The sequence below is a fragment of the Carassius carassius genome, chromosome 35 (assembly GCF_963082965.1).
Source record: "Carassius carassius chromosome 35, fCarCar2.1, whole genome shotgun sequence".
Classification (NCBI taxonomy): domain Eukaryota; kingdom Metazoa; phylum Chordata; class Actinopteri; order Cypriniformes; family Cyprinidae; genus Carassius; species Carassius carassius.
Genome location: NC_081789.1, coordinates 6558435 through 6584578, shown reverse-complemented (window position 1 = coordinate 6584578; position 26144 = coordinate 6558435). Strand labels below are relative to the sequence as shown.

The 26144-nt window shown below is 34.6% G+C and overlaps 1 protein-coding gene across 4 annotated transcripts in view; it reads left to right on the top strand.

Moving 5' to 3' along the window:
* Nucleotides 1-26144, top strand: part of dpp6a (dipeptidyl-peptidase 6a) — a 474280-nt gene that overhangs the window by 125254 nt on the left and 322882 nt on the right. The window contains exon 1 of one of the 4 annotated variants that reach the window (XM_059524370.1): nt 22155-22407. The exons of the other annotated variants lie outside the window; for them this stretch is intronic. Coding sequence (XP_059380353.1) covers nt 22354-22407 — 54 coding nt within the window. The 5' untranslated portion in view covers nt 22155-22353. Of the gene's footprint in view, nt 1-22154; nt 22408-26144 lie in introns of those variants that run through there. 4 annotated transcript variants of the gene reach the window in all.

Genomic DNA, 26144 nt, shown 5'->3' with positions numbered 1-26144 from the left:
CTTAGAGCCTGCCCTTGAATACCTGCATAGTTTTGTAATCGATCTATGAGTATGTCATGATCTATGGTGTCGAACGCAGCACTAAGATCAAGTAAGACTAGAAATGAGATGCAGCCTTGATCTGACGCAAGAAGCAGGTCATTTGTAATTTTAACAAGTGCAGTTTCTGTGCTATGGTGGGGCCTAAAACCTGACTGAAATTCTTCATACAGATCATTTTTATGCAGGAAGGTGCTCAATTGAGCAGACACAACTTTTTCTAAAATTTTAGACATAAATGGAAGATTTGAAATAGGCCTATAATTTGCCAGTACACTAGGATCTAGTTTTGGTTTCTTAATAAGAGGCTTGATAACCGCCAGCTTGAATGGTTTTGGGACGTGACCTAAAGATAACGACGAGTTAATGATATTGAGAAGCGGTTCTTCGGCTACAGGTAACAGCTCTTTTAGTAATTTAGTGGGTACAGGATCTAATAAACATGTTGTTGGTTTAGATACAGTGATAAGTTTATTTAGCTCTTCCTGTCCTATATTTGTAAAGCACTGCAGTTTATCTTTGGGTGCGATGGATGAAACTGAAGTGTTAGACGCTGTAGAATCTACATTCGCTATTGTATTTCTAATGTTATCAATTTTATCAGTGAAGAAATTCATAAAGTCATTACTATTTAACGTTGGTGGAATATTTGAATCAGGTGGCGTCTGGTAATTTGTTAATTTAGCCACTGTGCTAAATAAAAACCTTGGATTGTTTTAGGTTATTTTCAATGAGTTTGTGGATATGCTCTGCCCTAGGAGTTATACTTGAAGCCTGCTCTCTGAGAGATCCTGAAAACGTTGTTATAAATTGAAGCAACACCTCCACCTTTGCCTTTTAGACGCGGCTCATGTTTATAACAGTAATCTTGGGGGGTGGACTCATTTAAAATAATGTAATCATCAGGTTTTAGCCAGGTTTCTGTCAAACAGAGTACATCTATATTATGATCAGTGATCATATTATTTACAAAAAGTGTTTTCGTAGAAAGGGATCTGATATTCAATAAGCCAAGCTTCATCATTTGTTTATCCATATTGCTTCTGTTTTTTATTTGTTGAACCTCAATTAAATTGTTAATCTTAACTTGGTTTGGACGTTTTTTGTTTTTTCTAGTTCTGGGAACAGACACAGTCTCTATAGTGTGATATCTAGGTGAAAAAGTCTCTATGTGTTAGTGTGACCCTGGTTTTGTGGTCCAGGGTCACACTAACACACACACACACACACACAAAACAAAAATACATGGAATATTAATAGTGTTACAAAGTTAATTACACCTGTCTATTCAATAATGTTATTAAAAATTTTTTTAAAAAAATAATTAATTAATTTGAGGACAAAAAAAGTTGCCTTTGGATAAAAGCACAGAAGAAAATCTTTATTGTTACACCCGTTCATACCATAAACAAGTAAATGGGTTTAGTGTCTTTCTTTCTTTCGTTTTTTTGCCTGTCTAAATAAAACCATAGTGACTTTGAGGTTGTTGGAGTTAGTCAGAGACGACTGAATGGTGAAAAGCAGTACTGTGAGGAGGTCAGAGGAGAATTTGCAGACTGGTTCAAGCTGACAGAACGGCAAACACATCACAGTTTGAAGTGGGTGGGCTACAGCAGAAGAAGACACAATAGGCTTCGCTCTTGTCAGTTTTAAGAACGGGAAACTGATGCTACCATGGGATCGGACTCAACAAAACTGAACATAAAGATAAAAATGTCAAAAAGAAGGGTAAAAAATACGCTCAACCAGAGTTAGAAATAAATCAGTGATCAGTAATGGCCCAAGCGCTACAGATTCATCACCAATTATAACAATTGCATGGTTTACACCTGTGTTGCAAAGAACATACCAATACAATATGACTGGTGAGCAAGTTTCTCATAGCATTTCACACTTACTTTCCACCATAAAAGAAGATTCTCATGAGACTGATTACAACCGCCTATTAAGAATCAAAATATTGCCAAGCTTGGTTGTGCCTGAAAGCCCAGTCCATCACCTCTAGCCTGTCATGTCCACAATGCATCATGGTGGAAATTGTGACAAATAATATATTTTGGTAACACTTTAGAATAAGGGTCCATTAGTTAATGTTTTAATTAACATGAAAAAAACAATGAACAATACATTTATTACTGTATTTATTAATCTTTGTTTAGTTAATGAAAATACAGTTATTCATTGTTAGTTCATGCTAATTCACAGTCCATTAACTAATGTTAACAAGAACAATTTGGATTTGAATAATGCATTAGTAAATGTTGAAATTAACATTAACTAAGATTAATAAATGTTGTAGAAGTACTGTTGTTGCTTAGTTCATGTTAACTAAAGTAGGTAACTAACATTACTAATACAACTAATGGAACCTTATTCTAAAGTGTTACCCATATTTTTCTTACCCCATGAATACATATGAGTGTACACCTTTTAATGTTTATTTTCAAAAGAGTATTAAATAATATTGCTCAAGGCAAAACAATATTAAGTATATATATATATATATATATATATATATATATATATATATATATATATATATATATATATACAGTACAGACCAAAAGTTTGGAAACATTACTATTTTTAATGTTTTTGAAAGAAGTTTCTTCTGTTCATCAAGCCTGCATTTATTTGATTAAAAATACAGAAAAAACTGTAATATTGTGAAATATTATTACAGCTTAAAATAATAGTTTTCTATTTGAATATACTTAAAAAAAAACATTTATTCCTGTGAAGCAAACCTGAATTTTCAGCATCATTACTCCAGCCTTCAGTGTCACATGTAACATCCAGTCTATCACATGATCATTTAGAAATCATTCTAATATTCTGATTTATTATTAGTGTTGGAAACAGTTCTGCTGTCTAATATATTTGATGAATAAAAGGTTAAAAAGAACTGCATTTATAAAAAATAAAATAAAATTATAATAATATATATTCTAATAATATATTTTCTTTACTATCACTTTTTATCAATTTAACACATCCTTGCTGAATAAAAGTATTGATTTTATAAAAAAAAAGAGTATTTATTTTATTTAAAAAAAAAGAAAGAAAGAAAAAAAATTACTGACCCCAAATTACTGACCAGTAGTGTATATTGTTATTACAAAATATTTCTATTTTAAAAACATAGCTTCTTTTTTATTATTATTATTATTTTATTTTTTTACTTTTTATTCATCAAAGTATCCTAAAAAAGTATCACATGTTCTGAAAAAATATTAAGCAGCAGAACTGTTTCCAACTTTGATAATGAATCATCATATTAGAATAATTTCTAAAGGATCATGTGATAATGATCCTAAAAATTCAGCTTTGCATCACAGAAATAAATGATAATTTAAAGTATAATACATTTAAAAACAATTATTTTAAATTGTAATAATATATCACAATATTATATTTTTTTCTGTATTTTTGATCAAATAAATGCAGGCTTGATGAGCAGAACAAACTTCTTTCAAAAACATTAAAAATAGTAATGTTTCCAAACTTTTGGTCTGTACTGTATATATATATAAACAGTAGTATATAAGTTATATAAGTTTGTACTATGCAGTAGTTTACTAAAATTGCCATATGATAATAAGATCAAAAACTCTTTGAAGAGACTCAAAAACATGAGAAAAAATGACAAGACACACACTGCATCAGTTAGGGTTCAAATAATTTTTGCCAAACATACACCATATTAATACCATTTCTTGATTTATTTTTTTCATTTTTATATATCTTATCTCCAATCATGTGGTGTGAAGTAAGCAAGTAAGCATCTGCAAGATCTTTACTCTTGATCTTTTACATTATCACACTCAGAAAAACAGATATCAGTTGGATCAACAGGGTTACACATATGAAAATGAAACACCTTTTCTACTGCAGACCAGGGGGTGTTCAAATACAATAACATCAAGTAATATTTTACATGGGCACCTGCACGGAGTCAAGTAAACATCACTGAGCTGTCTGTGTATGTAAGGTCGGGGCCGTTGTGGGCCCTGTGAGAGTGTGTCTAATGGGAGGAGGGCGTAATGGCAGCTGTTTATGAACCCTGCCCACGTCTGGATGGATGAGGCTGTAACTGAAGTGGGCTTTTATCCAGGAGGATGTCTCTCAAAATACCCCCCATCTCAGTCCCAGCCATGTGCGCCACGAGAAACAGTTATTTCACTCTGTCGTTCTGTGAGCTCAGGAGAGAGAGACAGGCCTGGAGGATCCAATCAGTGCAGAAAAACCTTTGGCGTCTCGGTCTGTAGGGAATGCTGCTCCGTATGAGTGCCGCTCTTCGCTGTTGCTCTCATGTCCATCTCTATTTGTTACAGGGGAGATGAGCTTTGGTTTTGGTTTGTAATGTGGTTGTAGGTTCCGACTTGGTGGGTTGTGACCCGGAAATGCGTTGCAGATCTGTTCTGATACCAGATGCAAATTATAAATGCCCACTAACTAGATAATCATGCTTACAGTAGGATAGTTAGGATAGCTAAATAAATTAGCTTATAAGCTTTGAAAAAGGGGGCAGAAAACACTTTTCATATCTAATCAAGCTCTACTGTGTTTTGGTTAAAATTCATCTGTCAGTTGGTAAATTAGTTTAATTAGACAGGTACGGTCATGATTAGTTTTTTGTGACATACCCTCATCCTTAAAAAGTTTGATGGGAAAAAAAGGCAATAAAATGCATCCAGAATATTAATACAGGTTTGCTGTGAGTCTGTTATCAAAAGAAAGCATCAAGGGTTGAACACAACAATAAATATCTAAATAGTTAATTTGCAAAAACAAATAACTCCATTTTAGTTTATTTTATTTAGGTAATTTAAAAAAAAAAAAATTTTGCATTCCAAGTAATATCAAACAGACTGCAGTTGGGTTGTTTAAATTAAGTAATAATAACTCGAACAAATACAGGTAACTTGCAAAATTAAAGTTCATTGAAAGTATGTTTATATGTAGTAGTTTTTTGGCAAAAGCATATAACTTCACATTTCATGTTTCAGAATTAAACAGAAACATATGGTGTTATTTCCCTGTCAAATGTCGAGAGCGCATTATTGTAGCGTGAAAGTTTACATTAATATAATGCGCAAGCATGAATCTCTCTGCTCGCGCGCGGGAACTGGGCGCGCGCTCTCAGATACACGTTGCTCTTGTAAGAATTTTCTCTGGGCTCGCTCAGAGAGTATGCCTGCACTTAAAACGTGTTCAGTGCAATCGCGAATCTCTCCTCTTCGCTTAAAGTAAGCGTGTATGTGCTTAGACTGTGTCCCGTGTGTTCGCGCATGGCCAAGTACTCTTCTCTTCGATTTCTTTCTCTTTACTTTTGGCATAAACGCTGTCAAAACGGCAACAACTAATCAGAAATATGCTTCAACGACTGACCAATGAAAACGCGACATCGTAAATGGAATCTTATTGGTTAATATTGAACCGCACATGGAACACATGGAAAAAGTTCACTGAAGTTCAATCAAGACGAGCCGAGATGCATCCGCCGAAATCGACAATCTCAGGTAACCTGTTTTATTTGTTTTGATGTTAAATATGTCAGATGTATCTTAGAAATGTCTGGGAAGAGGGTGATTGGATTAGTTATTTTTAATAAAGTACATTGTAGTACATTTGAACCCGTAGTGTACTACAAGTTTTTACAAATTAAATTTTCATATACAGTAGTTCATGACTTTTAGCTGCTGCTAAATCTACAGTGCCACAACATAAGACATTAGCTTGTATTTTACACACCTTGCAGTCTGAAAACTTCCACTACCAACATAGCTTTCAGTGGTTTTAGTGAAGTTTTGTGCACTTGAAGTGTGTGAAACAAAAATCACCATAATCATTTAAATCATCATAAAAAGTTTTACAGACCTCCTCATTGTGAAAATAGAATTCTGTAGGAAACCCTGGCTCATGATAATATTATTACAATTCTATTTCATAATCATGATTCTGTACAAATGATTACAAGCACTTTTTTTGTTTACTTTTCACAAATGAACATTTTTAGTAGTTTGTGTCCTTTTTAAAATCTGAGACTTGTAAAACTAGTTCAACCATAAATACAAAGTGAGAAACTAGAAATGTGTGACAGCCCAAAACACTTGAAACAGATTATTTAATATTTGTTGATCTTGATACAACTATTAACATTAATATAAATTACCAAACTGTGATGGGCTGTACTGTACAATTAAATATGTTTTACATATATATATTCTAGAAAATGTGAGTGGTGTTTGCCTGAACAAAACTTTTTGCTGCAATGCCTGCATGTAGTAGGTAGATGCCAGTGAATTGCATTGCTAAGGTGCTTTGCGTGTCTTTTAGCATGTTGTCTACTAGATTGTTTAATGTGGTTACCAGCTGGTTACCAGTCCAACTCAACAGAGTCCACTCCCAATTTTTGCCAAAGACTACCAAAGCATTTACTTCAATATAAATCTATACATTTTCTGCCTGATTTTATAATTTAATGGGTGGAAATTTAGTGTATTTTTCACATAAAAATCAGCATATATCTCTTCAACAAGCAGCATGGTTTGAGGTATCCTTCATGCCTGTAATACAAATGGTTTTCTAAATGCCTGTAATACAATTTTTTTATCACTATCCTTAAAGGGATACTCAACCCCAAAATGAAAATTTTGTCATTAATAACTTACCCCCATTTCGTTCAAAAACCCATAAAAGCTTTGTCCATCTTTGAAACACAATTTAAGATATTTTGGATGAAAATCGGGAGGCTTGTGACAATTTGTTGAATAAAGTCGTTATTTGTTTTCTTTTCATACAAAAAAAATATATTCTTGGTGCTTCATAATGTTACAGTTGAACCACTGATGGCAGATGGAATATTCTGACGATGCTTTTAATACTTTTCTGGACCTTGACAGTGTATTGTACATAGCAGTCTATGGCCAGTCACTAGCCTCCCGTTTTTTATCCAGAATATCTTAAATTGTGTTCAAAAGATGAACTAAGCTTTTACGGGTTTGAAACGACATGGGGGTAAGTGATTAATTACAACATTTTCATTTTGGGGTCGAGTATCCCTTTTAGTATGATCTAGCCTTTACTACGCCTCTACCTGATGTCATCTCATAAATTCTCATATTAACCAACTCACCATTTATTCTTCATTATTATTCAGTTATTCAGTTGCCTTTCATTTTCTCATTTGTTTTACTTGTTCATTGTTTTCCTGAGGCGAGCACTTTCAGATAATATACAACCTCTCTGCTGGTGACATCAGGGTGGTGTTACATCGGTCTTTATAAGAACACAACACGTACTGTATGCCATTAAACCAGTCAATGCTTTGAAGGGCAAGGGGACATGCTGTAAAATAAGTAAAGAATTAATACATGCAATATAGCATGCATGTTTTGTTTTTGTTTGTTTTTTTTTTCTGACGTGGAAGACAAAAAGAGATATTTAGCAGAATGCTACCAAGCTGCTCTTTTTACACTTACATTTACACTTGCTCTGTTTACTGTAAGCAATTTTGCAAATACCAGTCATTAGATTATTAGTAGGCTGTGTACTTAATATCTGCTAATACTTTACTTTGATGGCCCCCCGACAGACAGTTATACTTTAGACTTGAATTAACTTTGCAAGTACATAAACAAATTCTACTAACCCTAAACTTAACCCTAACCTAACAATCTGCTAATACTTAAATTAGAGTTAGTTGATTTATAGTTGCAAAAAAAACTTACTCCAAAGGGGACAATGAAACATGTACGTGGTTTCATATCAACATGGTTTCATATCAACATTACACAGCTGTGATCTTTCCTTGATGCACTTTCATTAAAATAACTAAATTATGACTGTTTCTTGTAAAAGAACCTTGCAGAACAAAATAAGTGGGAATTTGAAAATAATATATATATTTTTTTTTTATTATGACACCTTTCGAGATCTAAATTAAATCTATATCAGTGTGAGGTGGGTGCAGTAATCAGTGCAAATCATGCATCATCATTTATTAGCCTGTAAAAGCCATTTAGCTCCTTCCACATAAACTGAGGCCTGTTTAAAACTTTTATCTCAATCATTTATTTATTATTTATGAACCTTCCACCTCTTTTGACAGGCTCATGAAAGTATGCAGGAACATGTTCCTATGTTTAGTTTTTTTTTTCATGAAATACTGCGATAATTGAACGGCAAAGGACAATCATTCATTTATATGCAAATAAGGGCCCTATTTGATATCAAGCCAAAGAGAGATACACATTATTATGCTCTAGTATGAGTGTGTTGTTTAACACACACACACACACACATGGATGTTCAGTAAATGGATACTTAAGTCATGTCAATCATGCACGTTAGTCACACAAATATACAACCAGCACATCTGGCTCCATCCTGTTTGGTCATGTGAGTCTCTTTGTTAAAAACATTTATTTTTTCATATCTATTTTCATTCTGGTTGCTCCTGATACTCTCATGCAGTCCTATTAATAACACACTATACAATATCACAGTCAAGCGCTATCAGACGTACTTTTATTATGAGGAATGGGCCAATTTGGCACAAAAAGATTGTGGGTGTTCAAAACATGCACATCACTTATCTAAATAGTTCAGTCGCTCACTGAATGTCAAGTTATTAAGCACCGCAAATCTGTACAGAGACTCATTGCTGCTGCTGTATGAAATTAGAAAAAGTTTAGCATTTATTTTTTTGCATAATGGAAAGCAGCAGTTAAAGTCACTTTTTTTTCAGAGATAACCAATGTCTGATATTTGTGTTTAAATGGTCTCTGTATGCAAGTGCACTCCTAAATATGTTGTCACGGTAAAAATGTAACAAAAATTAATTCTTAATACCAATACAATGCCACAGCAAACATGTAAATATTTAAAAAGTGAAAATTATAAATGCTTCATAAAAAAGTAAATATTGAATATTAAAACATCAGCATGTCACTTTCAAGTATTTCTAAAAGTAAACATTGTTTCATGTTATCAAATAATTATTCAATTATGCAGTCTGTACTAAATTAAAGAACAAAGAAACAACTTATAAACAACAGAACAAAGATACTTAAGAAGTAAACAGTGTTTGATATTTTTCAGGTATCAAAGGCTTTTTTCACACTTCAGAGAAAATGTGATTATCAAAAACATATTTTGTTTTTCTTGTTCAAACTGCATTTGTTTTCACCAACTTTATGATATGTGAGACTTTAGCAACGGATGTTTCACCACTGCTATGCTCAGGGTAGGGTTGTCCACAAGTTTGTTGCGTACACAACAGGATAAAATAAGAAAGATGGCATAAGATAGATTCAGACGGCAATTTCATGTGGTGCAATCACATGGGATAAGCAAAGCCTGTGATTTTACACAAATGTACTGACTTCTCTCCTGAATAGGATGTCAAGGCTTTGCGTAACATCATAAACAAGAATTTTCCTTAATGCATGCTGCTATACATGTCATTCATCTCCATGTAGACATTCTTTTTGTTTTCGCTCTTCTGATGGTTTTCAGCTTTCTCTTTCTGCAAATTATATAGTTGTATGGTGCATAGCGATATGACCCAGCACTCAAAATACAGTCCAACACTGCCTCCATTCTTTACGAAAGATGGATAAAAATGAGCTCAGGAAATAAAAACCTTGAAGAAATGATATATGACTCGCCAAATCATAGCCCAATGGCGATGTCGATGTGCATAGGACTAATATTATCACCGGATCTCTGTGTTTGGTGAAATATAATAGATAATTTACGGGGGACTTGCAGACTTACAGAATTACAGACCTGGCCGATTCGTACGTGAATAAGATCACAGACAGTTATTACAAATGACTAGAGGTCACCAGGTATAGCTAATCTTGTGCGAATAGGGCTTTAGTCTGTGATTTTTATTGCTGTTTGAATCCAAAATGTGTGTGTTTTTCTCCCAATAGTCACGTAAAAAACCCTGGTAGAATTTCCTACTGTTTTTGAACAAAAACCAAGGTCCTGTGGAAATATAACTGACATCCGAATCCACATCTCTGAGTTTACAAGAAGAAATTGATTCAAAGTTCACTGTTTAAATCCTTTTGACGATTGCTGAACACCTATTAGGCTAACTGTTGCACATTGCTTTAATCTGCATGCATTTGTATTACTGAAATGCTGGAAAGCATTTACAAGAACAATGTTTCATAATATTTCTATAATATTTCACTGCTCCACCACAGTGAGTGAGCTGTTAAGAACAAGAAAATCACATAAACAATTCAAAAACATGTATTTGATACAATTATTTTGTAGCGAATCAGCTCAAAGGGGAAATATGAATAATCAATCACAACTGTAGTTATGATAAATTTTAAATATTTAGATCCGCTGTAAGTATTTACTTGAACTCTCAGTGTCAACTGTTTGTCAATTCTAAGAATGTTAATTTCCTGGTTAAGGAAAGTAATTTTCTTACTGTACAATACTACTCAGAGCATGTAGTAAAAATCTGCATGATTAGGGACTTCAGTTATGAGCAAACAATGAACAACCTCAAGTGTGATACAAGTAAGACTTTATTAACTACATAAACACTTAAACTAGTCACACACACACACACACACACACACACACACACACACACACACACACACACGCACACATACAGTACAGACCAAAAGTTTGGACACACCTTCTCATTCAAAGAGTTTTCACACTGAAGGCATCAAAACTATGAATTAACACATGTGGAATTATATATGGAATTATATACATAACAAAAAAAGTTTGAAACAACTGAAAATATGTCATATTCTAGGTTCTTCAAAGTAGCCACCTTTTGCTTTGATTACTGCTTTGCACACTCTTGGCATTCTCTTGATGAGCTTCAAGAGGTAGTCACCTGAAATGGTCTTCAACAGTCCTGAAGGAGTTCCCCGAGAGATGGTTATGTGTGTTCATTCAAAGAGAGGTTTTCTTATGAACTTATTAGAGAAGAGTCCATTTTTATGGACATTATGTGTCTGTTTTTGAGAGACTTGAGTTAAGAGTTGCTTTGCTGCATTCCTGGGTGCCATAAACTAGTGTTATCAGATAGTGTGCCTTTGGTTGCTATGGAACCAGAGGCCTGTTCTGCCTTTTTTGAGGTGATAGTGTAGTTGCATTTTGGGGGAAGGGACCAAAGATCCTATGGCTAGATGAGGGGGCGTTATAATTTTTTAAACATAACAAATAGTTGTGTGTCTGATTGGTCCAAATGCTACAATTTACAAAACAAAAAACAAAAAAAAACAATCAGTTGTATGTTTACCTTAGAGGTTGCATAATCTTCTAATCTTCAAATTTTTTATGACATCCATAATTTTGAGAAATAAAGAGAGAAATCCATTTAAACTACAGTGACTTTTATTTTTTAACATGAGGTTTAAATAAACAAATAATAAATAGGATATTATTAAAAAATAATTTATTCTTATTATTATAAACATATGACATTTCATTTACAGCAGACAATCATGCGACTAGCTATGTGAGCAGCGTGTTCCCAGCTTCGTAGGATTACAGAACTCACTTCTCCACTGTACATAAATTGCCATCCAAATCCATGAGTTCTATCCCTGAGGAGTCATGTAAATTTATTTTAACAGACATCCTCATGAGGGACAATTACTGTCCAAATAGGGAAATATTCATTGTTTTTGGTCTTCTTCAGTCCCTCTAGATTTTTAGCTATTCCATAATGCCATAAGTTTGAGGAGTAACATCCATATATAATACAGGATTGTATCCCCTAAATTACAGTTTTTTGTGTGTGTGTGTGTGTGTGTGTGTGTGTGTGTGTGTGTGTGTGTGTGTATGGAACAGAACATTCTGGTTTCCTGTGCATTTGACATCTGCTATTTTTAACCAAAGTAATATTACCAAAGGTTTGTTATGTTAGGTGATTTTAAACCACCATCATTCATATATATATATATATATATATATATATATATATATATATATATAATATATACACATTTGTTGCCGTGCATATGATACGCAGTTTTTCCGTACATATTATATGCATCTACCCCACAACCCTAACCCTACCCATTGTGTAGCATATACACTCCAATGTCAATTTTTGCCTATTAACACCACAAGTTTTTTTTTTATTTGGCGTACTATTTGAATGCGCATTCATGAGATCGGGTTGTTTCCATACACACTGCATAGAATTTCCGCAAATGTGGCTGTCACTCTCATAAATTACTGAACTGTGTGTACAGAACAGGAGTACACAGTTAAAGGTCAATTGACAACCAAATTTAGCTGCAGTGTGTACATGGCCCAATCCTGTTGAGAAAAAAAGGCATATGCTGGTTAGGTATGTTTTAAAGCATGGTATAGCTTGTTTAAGCCAGTCCTTAGTTGGTCATGAGCTGGTTTAAGCTGGTCCTGAGCTGGTTTTTTCTAATGGGTCAGATGGTAAAAATAAAACAAGACACAAAACATGGCCACAAGTCTGGATCAGGTATTTAGGGCCAATTTTATAATACAACGCAATTACAAAATAATCCCATCTACTTAAGTGATAGTATTATATTACAAAAGGAAAATCAAAAAAGCTGCTTGTTACATCCCTAGTTCTAAAAATTGTCAAAGGCTTTTAACAGATATGCACATTTAAAAATAGATGTAATTTATGTCCCCACTATTTTTGTCCTAATTGTCTTCACCAACTTATAAAACTGATTGTGGTAAGGAAAAGTAAATGCATTTAAATTGGGGAACAGGAGTTTTAATTAAGTTGTTTTGTGTTATAACGAGTGGCGTTCCAGTTATGCAATTTGTTCATTTTTAATATGTTATGGTGAGCACTTTGAAGGCAACAGCAGTGCACACAGACTCTCACATTGATCAATTGCTTTTTCACAGCTGCTCTGGCTCACTATTCATTCTTGTATAATCACCACCCAAACTGCAAATAAATCTGATGTATGACTACAGTTTTGGTTTATTAAAATATTAAAAGTTTTATCAGGCAAATTAGAACAGAGAACCTTTAGTTAACCTTTATAAATGTTATAAACAAAATGGTACCGGATTTAACTACAGAATCCCAGGATAGATAGTGACAGATGTAGGATTTAGGTTATCAAGTTAAATAAGTTACATGTTTATTGGATCACTTAAATGGGTCAACAAGAATTATTGTTCCCTTCAATCACTCTGTAATGAGTTAATGAAGTGGTATGTTGAAAAATGGCCAGTCAGTGTGGTATTAAAATGTTAAATTGAAAGATTTTTGTATGATTCTTACGTTGGTTAGATTTGTGTGCAGGCATGGAAATAAACAAATACTCTTCTACCGATGTATATATGTCACAGACTAATAATTTATTAAAACTGTAAAAGATTTGTGCATAATCTATTTAATATTAATGAGCATAACTTATGGTACAGCTTTCTTGACAGCACAAACAGTACATCAGTGCAAAAGTGACAGCCATGCATTTAAAATTCACACGTTTTCCTTAATGAAAAATTAAACAAAAATGTTGATGATTCATCTTAAACTTAGTGGCTTCTTATTTTTAATTTTATTTACTTTTTTGTCCATTAAAATTACAGTGTCACTCCCTCCAATTATAAATTCCATCTGCTGTATTCTGCCATATTTGTTGCATTCTATAAATGTTGCTGCACTTTATAAATGTTGCTGCAATTAAACAGCAGTTAAAATATGCTTTTAAGTGTACAAGTTGGCATTTCAAAAAAAAAAAAAAAGGCAAACAGCAAATCCACAGAGACTCTTTGAAATAAACAAATAAACACAATTTACATATATTTCAGCCCACTCTGTTTCCATCACTGGGATTCTGGTCTGTGTCGAGTACTCTGAACTGATGTGGAGCGACGGATACGGACTCATTTTATCTTGCTTGAGGCAAATCTCAGCAAGATGACAGTGCTATCGCAGGCCTCTGGGAGACTGCTCATTTTTTAATCCATCCCTCCTTCATGAAGTGGGGAATTTGGGAGGCATTGTTCAATAATGAAATAAACTCATCATCTGGGGACTCTTGAATTGTCTTGTTTTGGAGGCAGAATCCTCAGTCTCCAAGAATCCCTCATTGCTACATCCATTGCTTTTGATTCGGTTGTTTTTTATTAAGTTTATGAAGAGCAAACAATGTGTCATAGAATCTGACTTTTATTATTCAGAGAGGAATCATATGGAATATTTGGAATGGCATATTAGATACCATTTTTACTATTTGAAAATGAAGTGTGCATACTATACTGTGCTTTTTCTATTTACCATAACTAGAGGTGAAATGCAGCTGCCAAGCTGTTCTATGTGGCTGCTAGAGCATTTCAAGGTGGTTTCTAAGATATGGTTTGGATTGGTGGGTAGGTGGTTGTCAAAAAAAAAAAACCTTACTAGTCTCTATAATATTCTGGTCTCTAGATTACTAAAGACACATCTTCAGTGTTTATGGACTTTCTATATTTATTGTAACTAAAACGAAGTACATATGATACAATGAATTACCACTGCATATAATACAATAATTTGGATTGAAAATACAAATGTTAATATTTCTGAAATTATATTAGGACATCATAACCGTACAGGGTTAAAATTTTATCTTGAAGTATAATCGTGTTTGATACATTATTGTTGCACACTGCATACTGCTTGATATGTTTTTAAAATTGAAAAGGCAATATACAGTATACTGTGTAGTGGGTAGTGTGTATGCTTTACTGTATGCTTTACTGCACAACAAAGTATGCCGCAATGTTTTATCATTTACTTCTACATGTCAGGTGTGAGTGGATAGGTAAGTGTCTGCTCTGGCTCTGGCTCTGGCTCTGGCTCGTGTGTGTGTTTGGCAGTGTAAAATGCTTGCTCTGCACCTCTGTCAGATGGACCTGCTGGGAGTTCACAGTGTGAACGTGTACACCAGCCCTTCTGATGGATCAATAACCTCAGCTCATGCCTCTCAGCGTAATTGATTTATGACCAACCAATCATATGTTCATCTAAGACAAATCTAGATATGAGGGAAGTGAATGTTCCTTTACTTCCACAGAGGTTCTCAGAGTAAAATCTTTTTTTTTACCAGAGTTAGTGGAGACTGAATTGAGTTTTCAGTCATTTCATTAAGGTATCAAAGATGTCTCTGCTTAAATTCCATGCTGATCAAATGAAAATGGATTCTAATTAAACATACACTTGTTGACATGCATTACAGGTATAAAACTGTAATTTAAATGCAAATAGCAGCTCAGATCACTTGATTTCAGAAGGATGCTACATATTGTTTTATAATGGGTTCATATACAGACTATTTTAGTCTATATACTGTAAATATATACAGTACAGTCCCTTCTGAAACTGTGACATTACTTGAGTCGTTTTCTCAGGAGAAGCAGAAGACTTCAGCAGAAGTTTCCATTTGCTCTCCATGTATTCTCATTGCTGTCTTGAAGACATCTGGCTTGTGATTTTTCTCTCCTGTGGGCTGTATCCTGAAGCTCATGTCTTAAGCAGCGTCTCTCCATGTCTTCTGAGGAAGCACTGCGTGTAGTTTTGAAGTGATTCTGACAGCGACAGACATATCTCATTGTGTCAGACTTCAGTTTCCCAAAACATGTTCCCTTCGACCAGGTTTTGTTCTGTCATAGCGTTGAATCTCTGGATCACTACACTTGTCAGCCGAACGGCTTTGAGGTAACAAATCGTTTGATTTGCCTTTGACACTTCGGCTGGACACAAATAAACCAGTGTTGCAGTGGATTGCACCAGTACCGTTTAGTGGAGCAGGTATGGTAAGCTAGACATGCCACATAAGGATTCCCAGCCTCACAACGACTGAACGGATTGATTCCGTGACGGTGAAACGGATGGAAATGAACCAACAAATTTGCTCCCTCAAGCAGTGTTGGGAGGAGGTCGAGGGGAGTGCTTCACTATATTGAGCACTAAAAAGCTCCAGTCTGCCGGTGTGTCTTTGTTCATGCTTACTGTCCCCCAGCCGTAAAGTGTTCTAAACACTTTAAATTACAGTATAGCTAAAGTTCCTTTCAAGGAAACACTGCGCAACCTTATTTGACACCTGTAAGTGTCATTTCAGGCATGGAAGACCAACTGCTGAAAGTGTATACTTGAACATAGAAATACTGAAGTGTATATATACTTAATATACTATATTGAAGAATACGTAAAGTGTATATTGTGGGTCGGTCGATCCGATACACATGTAAAGTCCTAAATGTGACTCTCAGAACCGGAGCTTATATGAGAAACTGAGCTTCTAATGACAGGTGAGATGAAGTAATGACTTTACCAAATGGGTGATTCGCTCTTATATTTAGAAGGAAAACAAAACACGGTTTTTACCATTCAGAGTAATATGAGTGAAACCTGGTACAGTATGTACCGGTACTGTATATATGGGCCATTCTACAAAACTGGTCCAAAGCCAGAGTTAAAAAAAAGTATGCAAATTGTATTATATCCAAGGTACACATTTCTAGTAATTGTGCAGTTAATTCTCATATTGTATTTTAAGAAAGTTTTGGAATATTTGTTCTCTCAAATTTGTCATTACAAAAACACAGTAATAATAATTTAATTTAATTAGAAGGGTTATATTAACCTATTAAGATTTTGCTTACATCTAGATTGTATGTGTGTGTGTGTGTGTGTGTGTGTGTGTGTGTGTGTGTGTGTTAGAGCCCGATATAATTAATATTATAATATTATCGGCCGATATAAGCTAATTGCATTTAAATCGGCATCGGCATTTATAACGGCCGATGAAACATGAGAAACAGAGTCTCATGCTTCACTCATGTTATGAGTGTTGCATAGTGTGCCCACCAGAGGGAGCTCTGCAGCTCCAGAGTTAACAACAGCACCAGAAGTCCACTACAGAAGAAAGCGATCACAAGCCACGGAGATGTAACTTACTGTTTTGACGGTGAGTCTGTCGTTCGTCATGTGAAATGATTGTAGATTTAGTTCATACCCTGTATATAAAAACTGTGTGGTAGTTCTAGCTAACGGTCCTATCATTATCACTTCTAAATATTATGTAACATCACTTACAGCCGCTAATGCATTGCTATATTAGATTAGCCACAAAGCTAATACCATGTTTATCAGTGGAAGAGCGTGAACGTTAATAGGAGGTCAATTGCGATTTGCGCTGCGCTATGGCGCAGGCGGAATTTTAAAAACGTTTAGCGGGAGCTCTTTCATTGTCTGTTGTTCCTCCTTTCGGTCAGGAGCAAACATGTATCTGTCCCATTGTAAGAAGCGAGCGATAGCGCTAGTCCTGCTGATGAGAATTAAGAGAGAAGCAAGGAAGAAGAGGCTACCCTCAGGTCCAGAGAACAATTTGGTGAATTCAGGCTGGTCACGTTACTCTAACGCTAATAGCTTCCTTTTTAGCAGGCCCCTTAAATGCTTGATATTAACTTGTTTGAAGGTGGTTCTTCTCAAAATTGACAGCGGTGTGTTCATGACACTAACGTTAACCATTCACCTTCTAATTGATTCCGTAATCTTCCGGTAATAGTAGGCAAGACGATGTTTTGATTCAGACTGCACAAAGAGAAGAGGAGAAGTCCGTTGTGAATGTGTCTGTGAGAGCAAATATAGTGTAGTTACAGTGACTACAGTAGCTGCATCAGAAATGATTAAACCAGAGGGGACATGTAAACAAATGTGAGCTGAACAAGCACTTTTTTTTTTTTTTTACATATTGTTTCAAAGCAGCTTTACAGACATAACAGGAAAATGTTGAAATAATATTGTTAAATATAAGTAGGTAATACCTATTGCTTGACAAATAAAATATATATATATTTCTCATTTTTGCCTATGTAGGAGATCCCAGTTTATTATTATTATAATTCTAATGATGACATGAGTAATGATACATGGTGATATTATTAATACACATGCTTATTCTTTCTCCGTCTCTCTTTCTGCCTACAGATGGCTGAAAAAGGTGAATGCTGTAGCAGCAAAGTGTGGGACTACTTCTGCAAATACTTTAACTTTAGTATTATAATTTATTTACAGTACACACACAGACTGTTAAAACCAGCTTCAACTGGAAGAAAGTAAAAGTGTTAAATTTTTAAAACCAGACTGTTTTTTGATCATTAAAAAATATATACTTTTGATGTGCAATTGTTTAGTCATTGAGACTGTAATCTAAGGCTTTTTTTAAACATAATCCATTCTGGAAAATGGTTTATACAGCCCACATACATAGAACAGGCAGATATTTTGCTATTGAATGTTGTGTAAGTGCAGTTTATAGGAAATGGGTCTAATATCCAGATTATTCTTAAAATCAAAATATCGGCTTATAAATCGGCTCTTTTCAAATTAATATCGGCATCGGCCCCCAAAAATCCATATCGTTCGGGCTCTAGTGTGTGTGTGTGTGTGTATATATATATATAAATAATTATTATTAATAATATTATTATTATTATTAATTATATATATATATATATATATATATATATATATATATATATATATATATATATATATATTAATAACAATAATAATAATAAATATAGCTGCAAGCAGCAATTAGGGGGCCAAGCACTCCACCAGCAAATTGAGGAGCTAAGCATGACATGGAGAATCAAACCAAATGCAACAATGAGCAATTACAGCATTTTTAAGATGATTGCAATTGAAAAGGCTGAAAATTCATAAATACAGCCACAAGTAATATGATTAAATGGCCTATCACGTTTGACCAACAGGTGGCGCTGTAATCAAATCATTTTGGTGAGTTCTGTGTGATTTGTCAATGACACACACAAAGTTCAGTGTCAATATGCTAAAGCATTGCAGAGATACAGCCTGAAGTGTCATTTTGGCATGATGCCTCAATTTCGTCGCAGTGGTATGTGAAAACGGTTTTGTCTATCAACACAAAATCCATAACTTTGTGTCAGCATAGTCTGAAGATCATCTGAGTCGAATTTGGTCAAAATCGGACCTACGGTTGATGAGAAGTTTGAAAAAGTAGGTTTTCAACATAAATAAAAATGGCGGACCGGAAGTTCAGCATACAATGGCATATTTGGTATCTATGTTATCGGCAGAAGCCAGGGAATATTTTGAGACCAGTTTTATTGCATTTGGCTAATGCAATAAAAAGTTATTAGCAATTTAATAAGTCTAATAATTAACCATTAATGAATGGTTTATTGCTCTTGACCAATAGGTGGCACTGCTACCAAATTGATGTGGCATGGTCAGTGTGAGGTGGCAATGACACATACAAAGTTTGGTGCAAATATGTCAAAGCATTGCAGATATACAGCCTCAAATGCATTTTGGCACTCTTCCAGCAAATTCATTGATGCGCTAAATGAGAACCGTTTCATATATCGACACGAAATCCATAACTTTTGGCCAGCTTGGTCTGAAGATGATCCCAGTCAAATTTGGTGAAAATCGGACTAACGGTCTAGGAGGAGTTCGAAAAAGTAGGTTTTCAACATTAATCATATAATTGGTATCAATGCTCTCGGCATGACCCAGAGAATATAGGGAGACCATTTCCATTTCAATAGACTAATTTATTCAAACGTTATTAGCATTTATGTGATATTTCATTATAACTCTTGACCACAAGGTGGCGCTGCCACCAAACTTTTTGAGTACCTTCAGGGCATAGAGACGAATATTTTTGTAATTATTTTCGTAATGATACGATGCTGCGTTCAAAAAATATAGCATTTTGAATCATAATTCAAAATGGCTGACGCCTAAAATGGCCAACACGGGAAAATTTCTTATCATTCGACTCGACATGACTCACTGAATCTAAAGAGACCAGTTGTGTGATTTTTGGCCAAACCATTCAGAAATTATAAGCCAAAATATGCATTTTTCATATCTCCTGACCACTAGGTGGCGCTGCGTCGAAATACTGCAGGTAGTCTCAGGTCATGCTTGTTATAACACTCACCAAGTTTGGTCTCAATATGCCAAACCGTTGCCGAGATATAGCCTCACATGCATTTCTGCGTGCTTTTTGTCAAATTTGTTTACGTGTCATTCGACAACGGTTGGACGAATCAACTTGAAATCCATAACTTTTTGCCAGCATGGTCTGAAGATGATATGAGCCAATTTTCGTGAAGATCGAACTAACCGTCTAGGACGAGTTTGAAAAAGTAGGTTTGAAAATAGCGAAAAAACTAAACCTTGCGATTTTTTAATTTTTGGGTTCATTCAACTTGGCATGAGCCAAGGATTCAGAGGAAAAAGAATTTCCATTTTCTGTCTTACGGTTCAAAAGTTATTAGCATACAAACATTTAAAGTTTGGACAAGTGGTGGCGCTAGAGAGTAGGAGTTAGAGACTTCAAATTTGCTATAGTTAATGTTGGGACTGTCCTCTATCAGTGTGCCAAATTATACAAATTTCCCGCAATCGGTTCTATGGGCTGCCATAGACTTGCGGCGGAAGAAGAAGAATAACGCCAGCGATTACAATAGGTGCCTACGCACCTTCGGTGCTTGGCCCCTAATAATAATAATAATTTTAAGCCACAACAAAGATTTTTTTTTACAATATTTAAAGTGTAATTCAACTTTCTGACCCTCCCACATACAGCAAGTATCCCAACAACACGATCAAGGCTCAGAAACGGATGAAGGACATTGTTAAAATAATGTATGTGACCTCAGTGGTTCGACAGTTTTTTACGAAGCTCCTCTGCACCACACTATAGTGCCATTTTGGAAAATATTGCATACCTAAACAACTTATGCAACCTATGTATTCAGATACGTTGTTTACATTCAGTTCAAAGTGCAAAAATGTAAATAACATACTGTATCCACGTACAGTTCTGCTGACACAAAACAGCATACCTTGTTTACATATGTGATATTCTCCAAAATGGTGCTATAGGAGGTGCAGAGGAGACGAATTGTTGAATGAAGTCATTATTTTTGTTTTCTTTGTGCACAGAAGTACACAAAAATTAGTTATCGTAGTATCGTATCATAAAATTATGGTTGAATCACTGAGGTCACTTGGATTATTTTAACGATCTTCTTGCTACATTTCTGAGCCTTGCTCTTGTTAGTACAGGAGCTGTCTATGAATGGGTCAGAGAGTTCTTCGGATTCATCAAAAATATCTTAATTTGTGTTTTGAAGATGAATGAAGGTCTTACAGGTTTGGAATGACGTGAGGGTGTAATTAATTACAGAATTTTCATTTTTGGGTGAACTATCCCTTTAATAAACATCTAAGATTTGAATATTTACAGTAAATGCCTTTTAAAGTTTTTTTTTTTTCTTTGGTTGTCGGACAGCAGTTTGGCACCAGTTCTGTAGAATGGCCCATATATAGTCTGTGACACAGCTGAACCACTGAGCCACCAAAATAACCTTTGAAGAGGTAAGTCGACATGAAATGCTATTTGCAAACAATTTAAGATCTGTAATGTGACAGATTTTTCTCAGGGAAGCAGAATAATTAATAATAAAGGGGAAAGGTGGGTTGACTATCTTCTTGAAACACTGCCAGCAGCCGTTTTTGAGGAAAATCTCCACCTATCCCAAATATATTTGGGTGATATATCATATTTTAATGATATAGTGATGAATGAATATTTAATGAAAAATATTTAATGAAGCACCTTTGATTATTTTTAACTGTATTTAATTTTACTGTATTTTACAGCTTCCAATTAGGTTGCATGGTTTTTTTTTTTTTTTTGACATTTCAGTGTTTGAGATGAAAAATGTAATATCTTCAAAAGAAAGAGACATATATATGCTCATATATATATATATATATATATATATATATATATATATATATATATATATATATATGCAATACCATGCTCTGATAAATCATGCTCAATAAGACCAAGATCTTGTATTAATATAGAAAATTAAATAGGGTCAGTGCTGATTTCATGTTGTACTCCAGTCATGAAGAGGCACGTTCAGTGAGTGAATGGAGGTGGGTGGGAAAAGAAGGGGGGATGGAGTAAAAAAAAGTGCGAGATGGGACCAAGAGAGCAAGAAAGCATGAGAATGTGAGCTAGACAGCCACAGAGTAAGAAACTGAGATAGATAGACTGTCTTCTCGTTGTCTACTAGACGATTGATTTGTTGGAGAGTGTCTTGTAGTGAGCTGGCGTGGGGTCCCGAGTCAGAGTCCCTTATAGAACCCCTCCCACCATACCCCAGCGGACTTCCTGAAGACTTGAAGTGAAAGATAGAGAGACAGCAGCAGGAGACGGCAGCGACACAGGCGTCTCAATCATGTCTGTCTTAATTGCCACCCAACAGATCGATACGGCTGCCTCCTATAACGTGGTAAGAAACTTTCAGTGATGGCTGTGCTGTTTTATCCCTCCAGAGAGAGCGATTCTTTACCAAGGGCTTTATATCTTATTAGAATTTTGGAAAGGGATCCAGTGACAATGAATAAATAATTTAATATTGCAGTATAAGGGGAATCATATTGTTATTGCTGTTCTTGTACATGTGGTTATGAGATCTGGCCCCCAAACTGAATATCACTTGTCTGATTTGTTAAAGCTTGTAAAATATATGGTATGCTCATATGTTGTTCTGTAACTGTCATTTTTGACAGGAAACGCTCTCTTCCTGTTAATGGCAGCATCCTGAAGTAGTAAACAGTGTATTTGGTAGCATGTATGTGTTATTTGCAGTGTTTTTAACAAAAAAATGTAGTTATATTAAATAAATTACATTCATTTTATTTTATTTAAATCTCTGGACAGTCCTGTTTAAGATAGCTGCATAAGCATGATTTTCTTCTGCTCCTAATAAGCAGAATTAGGAAGTTGTGAATGAGAGAGAGTTATTCTGACATGTCAGTTTGATTGAGCATTTGTGGTGCTGCCGTTTGAGTCTTGAGTCATTTTATTTGCTGCTAGTATCAATATGAGTAGCAATGAATGTAATTTTTGCTGAATCGAAAGTAAATATCAAATCTGACTCTTTGAGTTGGAAACAAGGAGGTCATCCGTTTGATTCAAGGAGATGAGGTGCAAATGTTTTATTTCTGGACATGAACATATTGATGTGGCAGGTTTAATATAAAGTATCGAATTTCCCATCAAACCCGTGCTGTGTATGAAACATCAATCCTTTTGCTTGAGACGTTTCATTTCTCGGCTAATGCGTCCATTTCAGCCCATCTCTCACCTGTACTCTCTCAATGGATTCATTCTTCTTTATGAAAGATGATCAGGTGTCTCAGAAAGTATTCAACATCAATCCTAGCCTCCAAAAATTAATAGTTAGCCTATGTTTCTTTCTTTCCTTTTTCTTTCTTTTTTGGAAAAAACATATATATATATATAGAGAGAGAGAGAGAGAGAGAGAGAGAGAGAGAGAGAATTTTCCATGTTTCATCTGTGGAAAATGACCGAGTGTGTCAAATACAGTATGAAAAAGACTATGAGCTCTTCTCTGAGAGCATTTATCTTTGGGGAAGAATCCCTCTGCCCTTCGAGTCATTATTCTGCTTGAAGAAATCAATATTGACATGCAGCCTTTTGATATCCTGTCACTAACTCAACCTTTATCTCTCAAAAGACTGAATATGGAATGAAAAAGAAAAATGAAAATAGATGTTCAGAGAAATGAATCATGTTGAAGTAAGCATGCTGATCTTTGGTATCTGTTTCTGTTTTTACAAAGGCAAACTCTTGCTAAACGTTAAGTGTAATTGAATCGCCTTCAAGTCAGAAGCATTTAGAATAAGGTTGCCACCATAGCAAATTAAAAAGCCATTTTTAGGTATAATCTTTTAAATGCTGGATTGTTGGCATAATCAGTAGTTAGAGCATGTCTGCCTCACTGCTGTTTTTCAAACCGGTTTGTCCGTAAATACCTTTTCCCGGCAACCATTCAGGGCAGGATTACAATGGACGGCTGTGGAAATTATGCAGTGGACTTCTTTTTGAAAAGACTTATTTTCATCACACTATGGCTATGTTCCAAAACCTAGTGAACTGCCTTCACTGAAATGAACCTCATAAATGACTGATTCGAAATGTGACATACAAATAGTCTCTTCAAGGGCTCTGAAAACGGATTTCACAGTCAATAGTCTTTAAAAAATACTAATACAAAGTTCTGTTATGAAACTCTAGATGGCGCAGGCCAATAGGTTCTAACCCAGTTGGATATAATCACATCATTATTTACATGGTGCAGCTGATTGATGTCTCATCAGCAGCCAATGAGATTAACGCTCAAATACTTAGTGATTGCTGTAGCAGTTGCAGCAGCGGTATGGTGATAACACTTAACGGCACAGATTTTATTACATATTTAAACTATGCAGTGTGGTTTTTTATATATATGTTTGACTAACTGTATTTTATTATGATAATGAACAGGCTGCATTGTTAAGGGGAGACGATTCAGGCAAAAACACTTTTTTCATGCACCGGTCAATTTTTTGATTTTGGGCTTTTTGGCTTTTCATAAAGAGTTTTTTCAGACTGATAGGAAGAAAACATTCAAAAGACACTGTTAAGAGATTTTTTTTAGCACTTTATCTGTTTGTGTCAACAGATTTAAATTACAATACATATTTGTAAAGGCTGTTTTCTCAAAATTAGATTTTCTCCAACACTGAGCCATAAATCTCCACTTCAGTGTCACACCGAACTTTACATATTTATTCCTGTCTATATTCTGAAGGATTTTACAGAGGGATTTGTTCATAATATATATATATATTTGATCATATACAACACTTTATTCCCCCCATATTTTTGAAAATATATTGTTTTCTGGCTGATCAAAGTATTTTCTGTATTATGGAGTGACAAAAAAAGATACTACGAATTCCCTCTGTAAATGTCAAAAAAATTTAACAATAACTTTGAAACTGACTTTTTTTTGTACAAGAAATGAATGCAAATTAGCACATATTTCATTAAATAATGCCTCACATATTTAAACATAACATTTTAGAAAACTTTTAATACAAAAAATGCTTGCAATTATCAATGTAATCAATCAACTTGGTAAGTAAGGTGATAACTCTTAGTTAATTATTTTACCCTGTTCACCTGCAGTGTGTGCGCGCATGCGGTGCCAGCGCAATCACTTGAAATGTTTTCTTCTATCAGTGGAAGCAACTACTCCTTTTAGTCATAAAGATAATTGGAATTGTAAAAGATGTGCCTTTATTTGTGTACATTCACAATAAAATAAATCTTTGTGCTTTTGTAATATAAGCCTAAAGAAAAATAGGATGCCGCTTTCTGCCGTTTGGTTTACCTTCGTGGAGCACAAAAATAAATTAAAACTTTGCATACTTTGCTACTTTTTACACATTTTTCGTAATTTATTATTTAAGTAAAATATATATTTCTCGTATAGGCTTATTTATTTGTTGTGTGCTATATATATATATATATATATATATATATATATATATATATAGCCTATTTTTATTATGTTTTTCTGCAGCTCATTGTGCGGGCCTACAATACACTGATTTTCATGGTAGTTGATGCCTACTCGCATATGACTTTTACAAACAAAAAGTGTCTTAGAAAATTTAAATCAATATATTGTTTTCTGTGATAGAGTAAACAAGATGATTTTCACATCATTTAGAAAGAAAAATTCTCGGCTACAAGCTCCAGTTCTCAAAAGTGCCGGGAACCTTATTCAAGTGATTTACAATTTTTTTTGTAAAAAAAGCATATGATGCTTTTAAATGTTTTGTAGGTACTACACTGAGAAAAAAAATGGTGTAGACAGTTTTCACTTTGAAATTGCTATTACCAATAGCAATAAATGGCAAATAACACACTGAAATAGAAAAAAAATAAAAGAGCATTTTAAACAATCTTTGTTGTAGCTTATATCAGAGATTCGAGTGAGGAAACAAGAAACTCAGCAACAACTGTGGGAGTACAAATAATTGCCTCAATTTCTGCGAGGTTACATTGAGTTTGTTGCCCTGAATTGTGAACTGTATAGTACCTTTGACTTTGTTTTCCCTATGGTCTTTTTTGTCTTTGTGCCATCTCTTGTTTTATCTATTTTCTCCTTTC